The sequence below is a fragment of the Sus scrofa genome, chromosome 4, assembly GCF_054392235.1.
Source record: "Sus scrofa isolate SSC_HxYL_T2T_F1_AM1 chromosome 4, Sscrofa_HxYL_maternal_Yorkshire_Landrace_v2.0, whole genome shotgun sequence".
In the NCBI taxonomy this organism is placed as follows: domain Eukaryota; kingdom Metazoa; phylum Chordata; class Mammalia; order Artiodactyla; family Suidae; genus Sus; species Sus scrofa.
In genome coordinates this window covers 4,363,281-4,378,429 of record NC_139386.1, presented here as the reverse complement: position 1 = coordinate 4,378,429, position 15,149 = coordinate 4,363,281, and the positions used below count along the sequence as shown (strand labels likewise).

At 57.6% G+C, this 15,149-nt stretch overlaps 1 protein-coding gene across 1 annotated transcript in view; it reads right to left on the bottom strand.

Annotated features, from left to right (window-relative positions):
* The window catches only part of COL22A1 (collagen type XXII alpha 1 chain), a 244,538-nt gene that overhangs the window by 7,425 nt on the left and 221,964 nt on the right, over positions 1-15,149 (bottom strand). The window contains exons 56-61 of the mRNA XM_021088863.2: positions 10,748-10,801; positions 8,789-8,860; positions 8,627-8,662; positions 5,948-5,992; positions 3,437-3,616; positions 1,670-1,736 (exon numbers count right to left, since the gene is read on the bottom strand). Coding sequence (XP_020944522.1) covers positions 1,670-1,736; positions 3,437-3,616; positions 5,948-5,992; positions 8,627-8,662; positions 8,789-8,860; positions 10,748-10,801 — 454 coding nt within the window. The remainder of the gene's footprint in view (positions 1-1,669; positions 1,737-3,436; positions 3,617-5,947; positions 5,993-8,626; positions 8,663-8,788; positions 8,861-10,747; positions 10,802-15,149) is intronic.

Here is a 15,149-nt window from a genome sequence, read left to right as displayed (position 1 = left end):
GTCACTTAGCATCTCTGCGCCTAACACTCGAACAAGCCTCTGTGTTCACGGGGGCGCCCACATGTCAGCGTGTGGGTGCTGAGGAGGCCGCCCAACGTACGGCCGGCCCTACTTGGTGCTCTTAAGACGCTTACCTTCCTACCTCCCCATGGCTGAGCACCTGCTGTGTACGGGGCTTGTGCAAGACTCAGGCTTACAGTAAATGCAATACAGCAGGATGGAAAGGATTCTAGTTCCTTGAAAGCACTGTGTGTCCTAGCTCCCCTCAGGGTCTGCGGACGTGCGGTGCCGAGGGTCTGGGGTCTCCCTCTCCACTTACGTGGCCCCAGCTTTGAGGAAGGAGACAGATGGGCCCCAGGCAAGACATGTACAACTAGCCCCCTGTTTATACTTTCAAAGGCAGGAGACAGGGAGGCTCCAGGATAGACACTTTCAAGCGACCTGTTTATACTTCGAGACAGAAATAACAGCAGGAACAAGGTGAATAACTGGACTTTGCCTTCTGCGGGCACGTAAAACAGAGGTAATGGCCGGGCCAGAGACGGGCTGAGCCCTGCTTGGGCGAAAGCTCAAGAGGAGATGTTAACACTTTCCCACCTCGGGGTCAGGGAGACCCCAAGCACACGTGTGCAGGAAGACCTGCTCTGGGTTAGAACGGGGGGCCGCCAGGCTAACCTTCCCACAAGGCCTTGCTCTGGAATCCATCTTGGCCTGAACGCGGGCACGCATATCGGGAGGGCCCTGGGTCCGGTCAGGTGTGAGGAAGAAAACGAGAGACCTGACCAAAGGAAGACGAAGACCCAGAAGGGCTATGCTTACAGAAGTGACTCGAATCACCCCTTTGGCAGGTTCCCCATGATCAGGGCCGGCCACACTCCTGCCTGACTGCGCTCTTTTGCGGCTCAACCGCTTCTCTGCGTGCTCTCCCACGAGTTGTGCCGTCTCTCTCATGATACGCTGCGTCCCTGTTTTTACAGTCTTTGCCTCCTTGAGACACTCTTGCTTTCAATGGGGGCAAGAAGCAGGGCAACTCGGCTTTTACCTCCAACTGGTCTAGCTGCTGGGATGCCTGGTTTTCACCCAGGCTGCCCAGGTTCCATTCCTGAGCAGGAAACGAAGATCTCTCTTCAAGCACCACTCACTGCTATCTCCTGGCGATCACCTCCTCCAGGAAGCCTTCCGCCCTCTGTACCCCGCCCTCTGAGCTCTCTCAGCTACTCTCATCTGCCCTCTTCTGATGTCCTCTGTGCCACGTTAACTCTAGGAATTTCCTTTTTATGCCAAAGTCATCTTGTCTGTTTACTTCTCCGTCTCCTCCCCTGAGCTATGAATTCTTCGAGGCCCATCGCTGGCCGGACAAAGCGGAAATAAATACACGGCTGTGGCAAGGCTGGTTCTGTCGATGGGGAGCTCCCCTCCTAGAGGCAATCAAATGGAGTAATTCAGGCATCCCAAGGAGAGGTGTGGACTGGAGCCGTGTCGGATAAGGTTGGCTGGAGCCTGCGAGGCGCTGCTCACTCCTGATTTCTACATGAGCTGCTCTGCGGCTGCCCTTTCCAAACCGAGCTGCAGGACTCCTGAACGATGAAGAAAGCACGGCTTCCCGGGGCTTCTCCTAAAAGCATCCAGGACCCGAGCTACACAGCTGGGATGAAGTCCAGCCACTCACTTTCCAGCTGTTTCTCCAGTTCTTCTTGGATGAGCCGCCGCAGGACGTCCAGGGATGGAGACTCCCCCTAAGAAGGGCGAAGGCAGTTTACTCTTCTTCCCAGGGCTCCTGCCACCCACGACCCGCGACCCCCCCCATGGCTCAGGAAACTGAGAGTCAGGGCAACAAATGCCACGCCTCCCCAGCTCCATCGCTCTCACACCTAAAACGCCTCCTGCCCTCCTGTCACGCGGGCAGCATCGTCCCATCTTGCGTGGCGACCTGAACTCCTTCCTGTCTGAGGGCCCCGCTCCCTCTCCTTCCTGCACAGCCTTGCCGCCGCTTACCTGCATCTCCCGCCTGAACAAAGCCCCTCCCAGCCCTGGACCTGGGAGCTGCGGCTTTGAATCTCTCCGCCAAAGTCCCATCTACCTGCAGGACCAGCTCGCAGGCTGCCTTCTGCGCTAAAATTGTGTTTGACTTCCTCCCACCGACCACTTGGCTGCTCTGATCCCCGGGGTCTGGCTTTTCCTGCTCTGGTCACACTGGCCCAACACAGGTGTGTGACACAGTGCTGGGGAGGGGCTCACAGAAACGGAGGCGTCTGAGGCTCAGAGAACAGAGCGCTGGCTCCAGGATCCCACAGTGACACGCATCTCTTAGAATGCAGGAGAGCAGACCTCACGCCATACTGGGCCCCTCCCGCGTCATCAGAGTCCTTCGGGGGCAGGGGGGGGGTCCACCCACGGGGAGGGGGGGGCGGGGCTTCCTGTGCTCCTCTCTGCAGCTCCAGCATCTGGCACAGCATGAAAGGGCCTCCAGTCCCTGCTCTTTTTTTCTTTTCTCGTCAGTAATCTTTTGTTAGTCCCAGAAGGTCCATCATGACCCAGGGCAGCAGGGGCAGGAGAACTTGGCAAAGACTCAGGGGAGCGGGGCTTTAGAAGCCCACCAGGTCCTCCAGCCCCCACACTTGGCTGAGGGACAGGATCTGGCTGCCCGGCCTCTTTCAGGGGGGCTGGAACTCAGGCTGACCACAGTCATCGGCTAGTGACAGTGCCGCAGAGCCTCGGAGCAGGCAGGGACTGGAGGTCACCTACACCTGTGCTCTGAGGAACAAGAGGGTCCCCGGAGGAAGAAGCAGACGGCGGAGAGGGGGAGGGGAGACCCTGTGGACCTGGCAACAGCCCCATCCACACGTCCACCAAGCTCGGGAAGCTAGGGTGTGCCTATGCGACAAATCTGTGTCAAGTAAGAGCTCTGCCCCTAGAATAAAACTTGCTCTAAATAAACCTTTCCTTTTACAGTTGGCAAAAGTGAGACCCAGAGGGAGGAGCAAGCGCCCCAGACAGGAGAGAGGGAAAGCCAGGCCCCGGATGGACGGCAAGCAGCCCCCAGGAAGCTGCGTCACTGAGAGCCGTCTGCATCTTCTCAGCCACCTGTCGCATGGGGTCCTGGGGCAGAAGAGCACTACAGCCCGAGGAATGCAGTCTGGAGGATCCACTACACGGAGACAGGGCGAACAGGAGGGGGCCTCTGCTCTTGAGCACTTCCAAAGCCACGCCTGTCATCTCACTTAACCGCTACAACCAACCCATCAGACGCGGGGGGTTGGGGGGGCATCCTTATCCTTCCCTGCAGAGCTGGCCCAGCAGGCTCAGCGAGAATTCACCTGCCTGCGCCATCTAGACTCCTGGGATCTGTAACCTGGTCCCTCTGAAGCCCCACCCTTCGCCGGCTTCCCCATAGGCCCTCGGAGCCCCAGGTTTGAGGCATCGCCAGCATCCTTACCCTCAGTCCGGGAAACCCTGGCTGGCCCGGAGGCCCCGGGGGCCCGGCCGGCCCATTCTCCCCAGGTGGTCCTTGGGGGCCCATCAGGCCTGTGTGACCTTTGTGGCCTGGGATGCCAGGGTCCCCAGGCTGGCCCTTCCCTCCAGGAGGTCCCTTGTCACCTTTGATGCCCGGATCTCCCTACAGGAGGAAAGAAGCGTCAGGAAGCAAAGGCCAGACAAGACTCGCGGCTGCAGGCTGGCGGCCCCGCCGCTGCCTTCTCGGCAGGCGTTCTGAAAGGAGACCTCAGCTCTGGCCCGACTCGGGGCTGGCGGCCCAGACACGCACGGGGGGCCAGAGAGACAAAGCTACCCGCCCACAGTCACGCAGGCAGTGTGCAGAGGCCGAGACTGGAACTCTGCTTTCCCACCCCAGTCCCGTGCTCCATCCCAGGAGCGCAGCTCCACCTGCCTGGCTAGAGGAGGCCAGCCGCTGAGACTGACAGCCCGAGCTGCTGGTCCACTCCCGGTCCAGGTTGGTTCCCTGTCAGCTGGAGCGACAGGGGCACTCGTCTGACAGAGGTGCCTCACTTGCAGGTGACCTCACCGCCTTCTCTGGGGGCCTGCAGAGCATGATGCTGGCGGGGACCACTTCTCCCCCTCACTGGCCGAGAGACTGAACTCTCGGATCAGTGGTCCAGGAACCACGGCAACCATGCGACCGGCCAATCCTCTGTCCTGTGTGCTACTGTGTCTGAAGAGCCAGCCTCAGTTGTCAGAGAGGCTGAAAGTGCAGGGGCCACGTTGCTGGCCTCAGCGTAAAAAAACTCTGAGGCAACACCGAGAAAAGGTGGAGCGACGGATGCTAACTGGACGTGGGACCTGCCGACAGACATGACCCAGAGCCCCGGAAATGGAAGGTGGGCCAGTTATGAAACCCCCTGCCACCTGCACACAGACTCGAAAAATGCAAACAGTGAAAGAGTGAGAAAGGTCTGATAAGGTCTGGGGGTTACATAAAAGGTATGTGCGCATTTACGCAGGTCCCCAGAGGGGTCTGCACACCCGGACTTGGGAAAGACACAAAGCACGTGACAGTGACAGTGCTGGACCTGGGGAGGGGCGGGGACTAAAGGGTGTGGGGACTCCCCTCCACTGCACTACTTCTTTTGCAATTTGCATTGTTTCTGGGTCTGTATGGCTTTTTCAACAAGAACAAAAAGAGCAGTGAATTAAAAAATGAATTTAACCATATTTGGGGGGGTCACCTAGATTTTCTGAAGGTAATGCACTGCACAGAGATGACCTCAAGTTTAGGGGTCTGGGAGGGCCCTGGGGCTCTGTGCATCTCAAGGCCAAGGCCCTGTGGGACAGCATCTCCTATTATGAAAGGTCTCAGCAGCCCTCTGCGGTGAGAGTGATGTATCTGTCCCATATTTCGGGTGTCCCCAGGGTGCAAAGGCAAGGGGAGCATGACCGCTGTCTGGCAAGGCTCCATGAAACCACTCAACGTGGAAAGGCAGCTCTCGGCCGCTGACGTGTATTAGAGAAGATTCTATTTACTGATCAGACTTAGAAGAGACGTATAGGTGTGGTCTGAATTTCCTGGCTCCCAGCCAAAACTGAAGCCACGCCCCACACACAGCAGCTCCCCGGGGCAGCTTCTCAGTGGCAAGACCCTGCGTGCCGGTGCCCCCTCCCCCGGCTCCATCCTCAGCAACCAATAGCCGTGGGAATCAAAGTCACGGGCAGCAGGGAGGAGGAGAGAGATCCAGAGGGGGTGAGAATCCCTGACACGCTGCTTCCATTCTTCTCTGGCCTGGAGGAGAAACCAGCTCCTCACCCATCCAACGTGCAAAGAAAGCAGAGATAAATTCTTTGCAGGACCATGGAAAACAAACAGGGTGGGTGTGGGGTGGCAGCGCCGGCCATGTGGGGCAACAGGGGGACTCCATCATGGCTGACCCAATGGGGGACAGTGGGCAAAGGGCATCTAACTTCCCTGAAGGGAGCGGTCGGGGGTGAGAGAACACCCCTCCCCCCATGGATATTTCTGGAAAAAAAAAAAAAAAAAAGATTTTTTTCTTTTCCTGTTGTTTTTTGGAGCAATGCAATGTAAAGCAAAGCTTTCTGAGCCTAAGTGCCAAGGCGATTCATTATGGGAAAATCTGTTCCCCTGTCACCTCCAGGGACAAATCTGGCTCCTGGCAAACTGGCGCGTTGGGCTCCAAGCGTGTCACGCACAGGCGTTTGCACACGGAGAGGAGCGAGGGATCTGTCAAAGTCTGGGAACACTTGCCTTTGAATCTGTAATTGCCATGATTTTACGCCTTAAAATAACAACTAAAAAAAAAAAAGGAAAAAGAAAAAATCCAACAACATCGACTACGACAGCATCAAGAAAAGCCTCCCCCTGTGGGCTCAGGATGCTCGGGAGAGCAGGGAAGAGAGCCTGCCGCGGCTCCCTGAGGCCCTGGGCACAGTCCCCTGTCCCCTGGAGGCTGCCTCCGCAGGGCCACACGTCCCCACTTACCCTTTCTCCTCTGGGTCCCGGCTCTCCAGGCTTCCCAGGGGCTCCCTGCGAGGAAACCACAGGACGAGATGGTCACTTAGCCCGGGCCGGCCACCCGCACGGGCGTCTCGGCCCTTCTCGGTTCTTCCAGGATGCTGTGTGGTGAGGTCAAGGGGCCTGGAGAAGGCAGGGCCTCCAGGGGGCCTCTCTGTCCAGACCCCACAGCTCGGACCCACCTCCCCTCCTCCCCAGGCCCACCCTGGACCCACGGCATCGGCCGTGTTCGAGCCGTTAGGGGTCCTTCTCCACCACGCTCTCGATGGCTCCCGCCACACGCCCAGCAGACCCTGCTTGGATTGGTCTTGAATACGTGCTCCTTGCCGTTGGGCCCCTGGCCGACTCCACTCCCACCAGAGGGACCAATGTGGGCCCCGAGGGCGGGGTCTGGGCGGCTCTGCCATCCCGTGGCCTCTGCCAGGCATCTTCCCTCTGCCCAGCTTGCTCCTCATCACTGATGGACTGCACATCTGTGCCCCCAAATCCACATGCTGAAGACGTAACCCCCAGTGTGAGAGTATGAGGGGCGGAGTCCCTGAGGGGCCTAGGTTTTGCCACAGGGTTCGGGAGCGCGGCCTGAGATGAGGTAGCCGGCCAGTGCGATCAGGAAGGGAGAAGCCCCGACTCTGCCAGCACCGGGATCGTGGACTTGGCAGCCCCCCAGAACCGGCAGCAGTGTATGCCTGCCATCTGAGACAGCTGCTTTAGGGTAGTTTTATGGCAGCTGAGTTGACAAGGCACTGTCCCTTTGTCTGGATCACTAACCCCTCCCTGGCCCTCAGGCCTCCCCTCCAGGAAGCCCTCCTGGATCACTCAGCACTTGGGAGGCAGGAACCCCCATGCCCCTCCCGAAGGGCAGTCACATTGAGGCCAGGGGACACAGCCCTTCAGGGCCCTCTGGGACATTTCCTGCCTCTGTGATCCTCTCCCCTCTTGGCCCCCGGCCCCTCTCTGCCACTCCTGCAAAGCTCCAGCAGGTCCCTCTGGCCAGTTGACTCTCCTCATACTTTTCCTCTGGCTGACGCCTCACTTCCTTTCTCCCTAGAGGAGTGACAAACGTGCATGTGTCAGCCTCCCCGTGGACAACCAGCACTTGGGGGCAGTGGTTCAGGCACAGCCCTGGGAATCGGGCGCTGCTTCTCCTTCCCTCAGGCCAGGGAGCAGGAGAGAACCACGGATGATGGGGGAGCGGTGCAGTGGCCCCCGGAGAGGAAAGCGTGGCCCTACCGGCTGAAGTCCAGGCTGCCATGTTGCTGTGGCTGTGGTGTAGACAGGCAGCTGCAGCTCTGATTCGACCCCTAGCCTGGGAACTTCCAGATGTCACAGGTGTGAGGACCAGCATTGGAGGTGGCGTGCCCGGGATCTGGAGCCCTGTGACCTGGCTTCGTGGAGCCGCCTCTGTTCCCTCCCACAGATGAGAGTACAAAGGGGTCTTCCTGGAGTTCCCACTGTGGCTCACTAGGTTAAGGACCCAACTTTGTTAACCCCTGGCCTCGCTCAGGGGGTGGAGGGTCCGGCGTTGCCGTGAGCCACGGTGTAGGTCATAGACCTCGGATGCCATGTTGCTGTGGCTGTGGTGTAGACAGGCAACTGCAGCTCTGATTCGACCCCTAGCCTGGGAACTTCCAGATGTCACAGGTGTGGCCCTAAAAAGACAAAAAGGGGAGGGGTCTTCTTTATTCCAGGGGAGGCTGTGGACTTTGAAACGGACAAGCCAGTATCCACAGAGCTCTCAAGCAGAGCCCCGGGCTATTTTCTCTGCAGTCATTCACTCTTTCATTCATAACTTAGCCCGTATTTTTGAATCGATTCTGTCCCCGGCACCTGGGCTATCGCAGGACAGAGCAGGGGGTGTGACAGAGGATACTGGGGCGTCTGCTCTCTTTCCGGGGTGGGGGGTGGTCGAGGAGGGTTGGCAAAGGCAATGTTTCAGCCCAGACCTCGGGGTGAGCAGGAGCAGGCGTGGGAAGGGTGGGGAGCCGCGGGAGGCCTTTCTGAGGAGCGGGGCCAGTGTGTGTGAAAGCGCGTGCAGAGAACGTGTCCTGTTTCTGGAAGCAGAAGGCGCTCAGCGAGCGGGAGGCAATGACCAGGGCCGGAGCGTCCCGGGCTCTGTCCACAGAGGACAGAGCCGAGGTGTGAACTGGAGCCTGACTCGGTCTCATGTAGGCTCCACAGAGGTGACTCGGACTGTGGGGGGAGGGGGACAGCGAGGGGCAAGGCTGGACACAAGGACCCCAGCGAGGCGGTCCCTGCAAACGTCCAGGTGAGAGAGGAGGCTGGCCTGGGTTAGGGACCTAGTGGCCGAACGGGGAGAGCTGGACGGAGCTGAGAGGCGCCGCGGGGTCGGAATGGATAGGACTTGTGGACGGACTGGGTGCAGAAAGACAGCTAGTGACAGAGGCTTTCCGACACAGCATCTCTGGACCAGCTGCGTGATCCATGGGCCCCGTGCAAGATGAAAATGTGACCCTTTGTTCAGAAAGCCTCAAGGATTTCAGGGCAGCGAGAGCAGAGCACAGAGGCAAAGGGCAGCCCTGCGAAGTGCAGGGCCCCGTGAGACTGCACGTGTCACCCGCCCGTGAAGGGACCCTGCGTCTCCCACAGGAAAGGGCCAGCCAGAGGAGAAGTGTGCGCGGTACTTGCCTCCTTGCCGGCGCCTCCCTTCTCACCTGGCTCTCCCTGCGAAACAGAACAGAGGGTCGGTCAGTCCGCTGCACTGGCCCGTGACACGTAACACGAGCATCTTGAAAACAGACGGCAGTCAGCCGTCCAGCCCAGGATCTCCAAACAGGGCTCTCAGCTTACCTGAGGCCCACGGGGACCCAGGAAGCCAGGGAGTCCTGGGCTGCCGTTTTCTCCTCTGGTTCCCTTCTGACCCTGTGGATGGAAGATGGGGTGAATTCTTCAAGGTCAAGTACCAAGGCGAGACGATTTAGAAACCTCAGAACCGCTCTGTAGTCTTGAAGGTTGGACATGTGAACAAAATGGAAGAATTCCCCTTTCCTGCGGTGGAGGGGTGGGCTTGGAGAGGATGGGATGGGGTGCTAGGGACCCCGCGATGCAGTGAGGAGCAGGCAAATCGCCTGTAAATAGTCCTCGGCTTTCCCCTTCAGAGCAACGGAGCAAAACGGGACAAACATGTAACAGACAGCTTGATGTGGGGTCCCCGTAACCTCCTGGCGAGGCAGTGTCCTCTGGCCATCGGCCAGCAATTCTCACGGTGCAGTAGCATCACTTTGGGGGAAAGGCTTTTGGGGGTCTTTGAGCTTCAACCTCTCTGGCAAGCCGCCCCCTGTGGGCCAGCTCCGCATGGGGGATGCGTCACCCAGTGACCCAGTCCCATCCTCTCTGCAGCGTCTCAGCGGCGGTGACCAGGACCCTCAATGGTTCCTAAGGACGTTACTACGTATCCACACAGTTGTCCCTGTTCCAAGAGCACCACCAGAGGCCCCTTTGCCTGGGAACGATGGGTTTCCCAGGATAAAGGATTTTCAGTGCTACAACCCAGAAGATTCTCGGCAAACCAGGATGGGCTGGTCACCCTAATTTCCACAGTGACCGCAGTCAGCTGGCCAGACTGGTCTGCCATTGCCCGTGCAATTATTGCTTGAGTGCTGCACCATATGGGTGGCTTCTCAAAAGGGTCGCCAATTACAGCAAATAAATATACAGCACGACAGGGCCGGGAGGAGACTGGTGGACAGGCTTTGACTTACCCAACCCTAGAAACCATTGAAGACCCATCTCCTCCATCATGTCTCCCCATCCTCCAGACCTGAACCCCAAACCCCCAATCCTCTGCTCAGGGACCAGGACTCTGCTGCTTACTCGTGCCACCCTCTGTCTACTAACCTGCCCACAGCAAGAAGGCAGAAGACAGGAACGAGGCTCTCCCCATCCCCCACCTCCTAGCTGGCGGAGGACCCCCTTGGGCCATATCTGTGCTATGGCCATGCCCACGACGCCTGCTCACCCCGTCTGAGATGGTAAGGGGTCGGCTGGCCTCACCCTGTCCTTCTAGCCTCAAAAAACATCAAATGACTACGAGGCAACCTTATTACACATGCTTTTAGTCTCTCATAGTTTTGTCCTGCTGGATGCCAATGGTTGTCGACAAAAGGAAGCCAAGTGCATAACTGCATGTATTTTAAACGTTGAAAGAGGTCCTTCTGGGAGTTCCCATTGTGGCGCAGTAGGTTAAGGACCTGACATAGTCTCTGTGAGGATGTGGCTTTGACCCCTGGCCTGGCTCAGTGGGTTAAGGATCCGGTGTTACCATGGGCTGTGGCGTAGATCACAGACGTGGCTCGGATCCAGTGTTGCTGTGGCTGTGGTGTAGGCCTCAGCTACAGCTCGGATCTGACCTCTAGCCTGGGAACTTTCATATGCACAGGGGCAGCACAACAAGAAAAAAAAATTAAAAATTAAGTAAAATAGAAAAGGAAGAGGTCCTTCCCAGATCCTCTTGCCTCTAGCCTGGTCCTGCTGTCCAAAAACTACACCAACAACCACCGAACTGCACTCTTTACACGGGTGAATTGTGGGGAACGTGACTTATATCTCAATAAAGCTGCTGTCAAAACAGAAACCACAACGGGTTTGTGGGAACAGTTGCACGACTCCGCAAATGTACTTAGGACCCCTGAAACGCATCAGATACCCCCACTGATGCATCTACAGATAGAGACAGGCAGTCTGTGATGAAAACTACACGCCCTTTCAAGGCTCGCCCTCGTTCCGTCACGGCCCTGGGGCAGTACTCACGGGGCTTCCTGGAGGGCCGGGGTCTCCCGGAGATCCAGGCGATCCGTTCTTGCCCTGGAGGAAGAGACACAAGGGAGGATTCTGCCAGGATGCTCCGCCAGGACATCCCAGAGCAGGAAGGTGGAACAGCGCTCTCTGCAGCGGAGGGCCTGACTTCACACCCAGAGCCGACACTTGGACCAGCGCGGCTTCCCGTCGTTAACTAGGGGGTGCTTCTCAGCTTGTAAAAAGGAGCATGTGATGTTTAACTCATAACAGTTAAGTGAGCTCATGGGCCTGACAATCCAGGGCCGGCGACTGCTGCCCACAGCACAGGCAGAGCAAATCATCACGACCACGTCGAGCCCTCATCCGTTCATCCTCTGACGCAGATGACGTCTCGGGGAACAAAGAAAGCGCTCGCCCCACGGCCACAGCGCTGTTCCCACCTGGGAGGCATGTCCCCCCCGCCGGATCTCACCCTTGCATGCAATGGAGAAAAATACCGAGACACTGAAAAGTGGCTGGTTCGGAACCACGGAGCTACTGGATGGGAGGTCCATTCACTCCAGGTTCCCGGACGGACTCACAGCTCTAACAGTCTCGACTGGGATGGGTATTTTGTGCCTACTTGTAACGCGCATAAATACATTTAACCAGTAAGACCCTTGGTCGGATAAAAATCAGAAAGTTCAAGACTGCTCCCAAGCCACAGACAAACTCCCATTAAGCCCCAGGCCCGCAGGTCAGCTTCGGCAGGCTGAGATGGGCACTGCCCCGGCCCGCTGCTCTCCTCTGGCTCAGGACCCTCCCTGCCGGACGGTGTGTCTTTACCTGGCTCTCTCCCCTGCTCAGCATCCACACGCATGGGAGGCAGGCACTCTGCTAGCTGAATGAACCAACACCATCATAGGGAAACACGCTGCATGGATCCCTTAACCACAGGTGCCAAGTCTTATGACCTGTGAAGCACGTGTTCCAGATGAGCCGGCTTCGTGGCAACACAGGGCAGTAAAAAGCTAAACCTCCGTGGCACTTGCTAAGTGCCAGGCTTCACAAGTGTGAACTCAGCGCTCACAGATACAAAGCTGCCGCTGACTGAGGTGCAGAAATGCTAAACAACCTGCCTGAGACCTGAGACCAAAGTGAGGGGACTGAGGTTGGAACCCAGGCGTCACTGACTCTGGCCCACGCGACCCCGCCCCTTACTAAAGGTAAGGCTTGCGGGTGACCCAAACCAGCGAGCATAAATAGGGCTTTCTCCTCCTGCTGGAAAAAGCACTGTGATGGCCAGGGAGTCATGCGCCTCGTCTCACAAGGTCCCGCCAGGAATCGGCTAGGGTGGACCCCTTCATAGCCAGGATGAGGAAAGGGAGGCGTGAGAAAGCCCAGGACCTGCCTGGGGTCGCAGAGCTAGGAAGGGCCGGGCTGCGCACCTGCTGCGGCCCCACTCCACACTTGTGGGCGTGGCACGCCACGGCCCCGCCCCGCGCCTCCCCCCCCCCCGCCCCCGCCCCTGGGTCTGTGCGCTTCTGAAAATACAGGCTTTGACACATCCCCCTGGTGAGCTTCTCTCTCCTCCTTCTCCCTTTGGTCCTGTTTGCCTAGAGAATGAGGCCCGGGACACATTACCACACGGCACCAGCACAGGCGGGCGTGCACAGAGGGAGGGGCGGCTCTGGGCGGCCACCTGCCACCAGTCAGGACCCTAGGGGCCGAGTGGGGCTGAGACCTGGCTCCCTCCTGGGCTAGAGACCACCCCTCATGTCCCACCTGTGTTCTCCAAACCCCTTTGGTGTTCACACCACCCCAAGGGCTCTGAGCTTGCCCCGGGCCCTCCCACCAGGGTGACCTTTCAGAGAAGGCGAAGCAGCGCCCACAGCTCCAGCTGCAGACTCCTGGACCAGAGTGCCTGAGTGCAGAGGCCGGCTCTGCCACCTGCTGCATGGTCTCCGGAAGGGACTCAACATCCTCGTGCCTCCTTTTCTCAGCTGGGGGCGAGGACAGCCAGAGCACCTGCCTCCCGGGGTTCGGGGAGAACTGGGTGAGGGTATGCTGTCCCTGCTCTGTGGCCCCTGGTACCGGCCTCTGCTGACACTTCCTGGCAGCCCTCTGCGAACACACAGCATCTGGTTCAAGGCTGTGTGACCCCGGAAAGCATATCATTCCCGAGGAGGGAGAGTGAGGTCGTCAGGAAAATAACCTGGGACCTGCTCTGATGGGGCCGAGAACACGGATTTGGGAAACTTGGGCGGCTTCCCGCTGGTTACGGATTCCTTGTGATGTCCCTCAGGATTGAGAAGCAAATTGGAAAACCACGAACCCGCTTGGGGGACCTCAGGCCTGCAGGGCCAGGCCCGCCCCGACAGGTGCTGCCCACGCTCTTCGAAGCCTCACCTGGGCCTGCTGCCAGCTCCACCCACCTCACACCTGTTCCTGTGCTCACTGTTTCCAGCACGGAGCCACTCCCCTTTCCTTCTTCTGTGCCCTCGAAAGTGCCTGCGCTCACCGAGGACTTACGAGATGCTACCCTGTGGCCTCGCACCCTGATCTGAAGGCTATCCACGCCCTTCCTCTGGCCACCTGGGGTCACAGACTGTGGGCATGGAGGGCATCTGGACACTGAATCCCCATGGGCTGCCCATTGAGGATGGAGGCTGGATTTGCATCCTTATGGTCCCACCAAGGAAGAATGGGGCTCTACCCAGTGAGTTCTGGAAGGATGTGTGTTCAAACACATCTGACCAGTGCCCACAGTCCTTCTGCACAAGCCTGAAGACAAAGCACATAGCCACGGTCATGGCCACGAGAGTTGGAGAACACGGGATCTGATGTCAGGAAGTCCTGGGTTTAAATCCTACCGGAAGCTCTTGCCAGCTGCGTAACCTAACTACCAGATAGGGTAACCCGGGAAGCCCATACACCTGCCTTGTAAGTTTATTTACTCATGCGTTTATGCCATTACTCATTCAAAAATACATACATGCACATGACCTCTGCAAAATAAGCAAGTTGCCAAGACGAAGTGTGAAGCAAACATGCATTCTGTGTATATGCCAGTAGATGTACTGAAAATAGTTTCAAGTTGGGAATTTTCTCTTTACTCTGTAGCTTTCCTTTCTACACGAGCCCGGTACCATCACCACAGATCACATCCGATATTCACCTATGTGAGTGTGTGTTAGAGCAGCGCCTCTGAGATGGGCCCCGGGCTAAATGGGAAAAGGCACATGTGCTTCTCTTTGCACAGAACGAGGAATATATTTCCTTCCTACCCTCCTCTCCCATATTCATTCGAGCTGCTCTTGGATAAGAGAATGATGTGCCTATGTGCCTGAATGGGCAGGGATACTATTCAAAAGCTTGATCAGCCCCATGGCATGTTACGAGTTGAACTGTGCCCCGCTTCCCAATCCATCTGTTGAAGTCCGATTCCCCAGGATGTCAGAACTTGACCTTGTTTGGAAGCAGGGTCGGTGTCTATACATTAAGACGAGGTCATCCTGGAGGAGGTGGGCCTCCAACATGACGTTATGAGAAGGGGACACTAGGACCAGAGACACGTCCACAGGAGAATGCCGTGTGAAGGTGAGGGCCGAGACTGGGGGGATGCTCCCACAAACCAAGCAAGGCCAGGAATCGCCTGCAAACCGCCAGAAGCCGAGAGGCTCTGGAACAAAATCCTCCTTCTGCTGGCAAACAGATCTTGGACCTCCAGCTTACAGAACAGTGAGGCCATGCGTCCTGGACTTGTAGCCTCCATAGCGGAGAGAGAATACATTGCTGTTTAAGCCGCTCAGTTTGCGGGTCTTTGCTCCGACAGCTCTGGTGAGCTACTCAGAGGATGTCCCAAACGTCAGAATGTCCCAAAGCCGGAGCATGAAGGTCCTACAGGCTGCCTGCTGTGCCAAGTGGCACCTTTTAAATTTCCCAATTGTGGGTTGTGTTCCCAAAAAGGAGTCTGGGGCGTATGTGCTGGGCCACTAGGGGGGCTTCGGGCTGTGGCTATACAACAACTGCTAAGACCTTTCGTTTTTCTAACAACACATAGGACTTACGGTGACCAAAGGGGACAGGTGGGGGTGGGAGGGATGGCCTGGGGGTTGGGATTGGCATTTGCACACTGAGGTCTGTGGAATGACTGGCTAACCGGGCCCTGCTGTGGAGCCCAGGGAACTCGCCCCAACATTCCGTGATCATTCACGTGGGAAAAGAACCTGAAGGAGAATAACTGACTGAATCACTGCGTCACACAGCAGAAATGACCACAGCCGCGTAAATCGCCTCGACTTCAATAAAACTGTAAAAAATGAAAAAAGAAAAAACCCCAAAAAACAACCCCCCCAAACCCCCCAAAAAAGTCCAACCCACAGCGCTGCAGCAGGAGGACTACGGTCACAGGCTCTGTTGAAACACAGAGCAG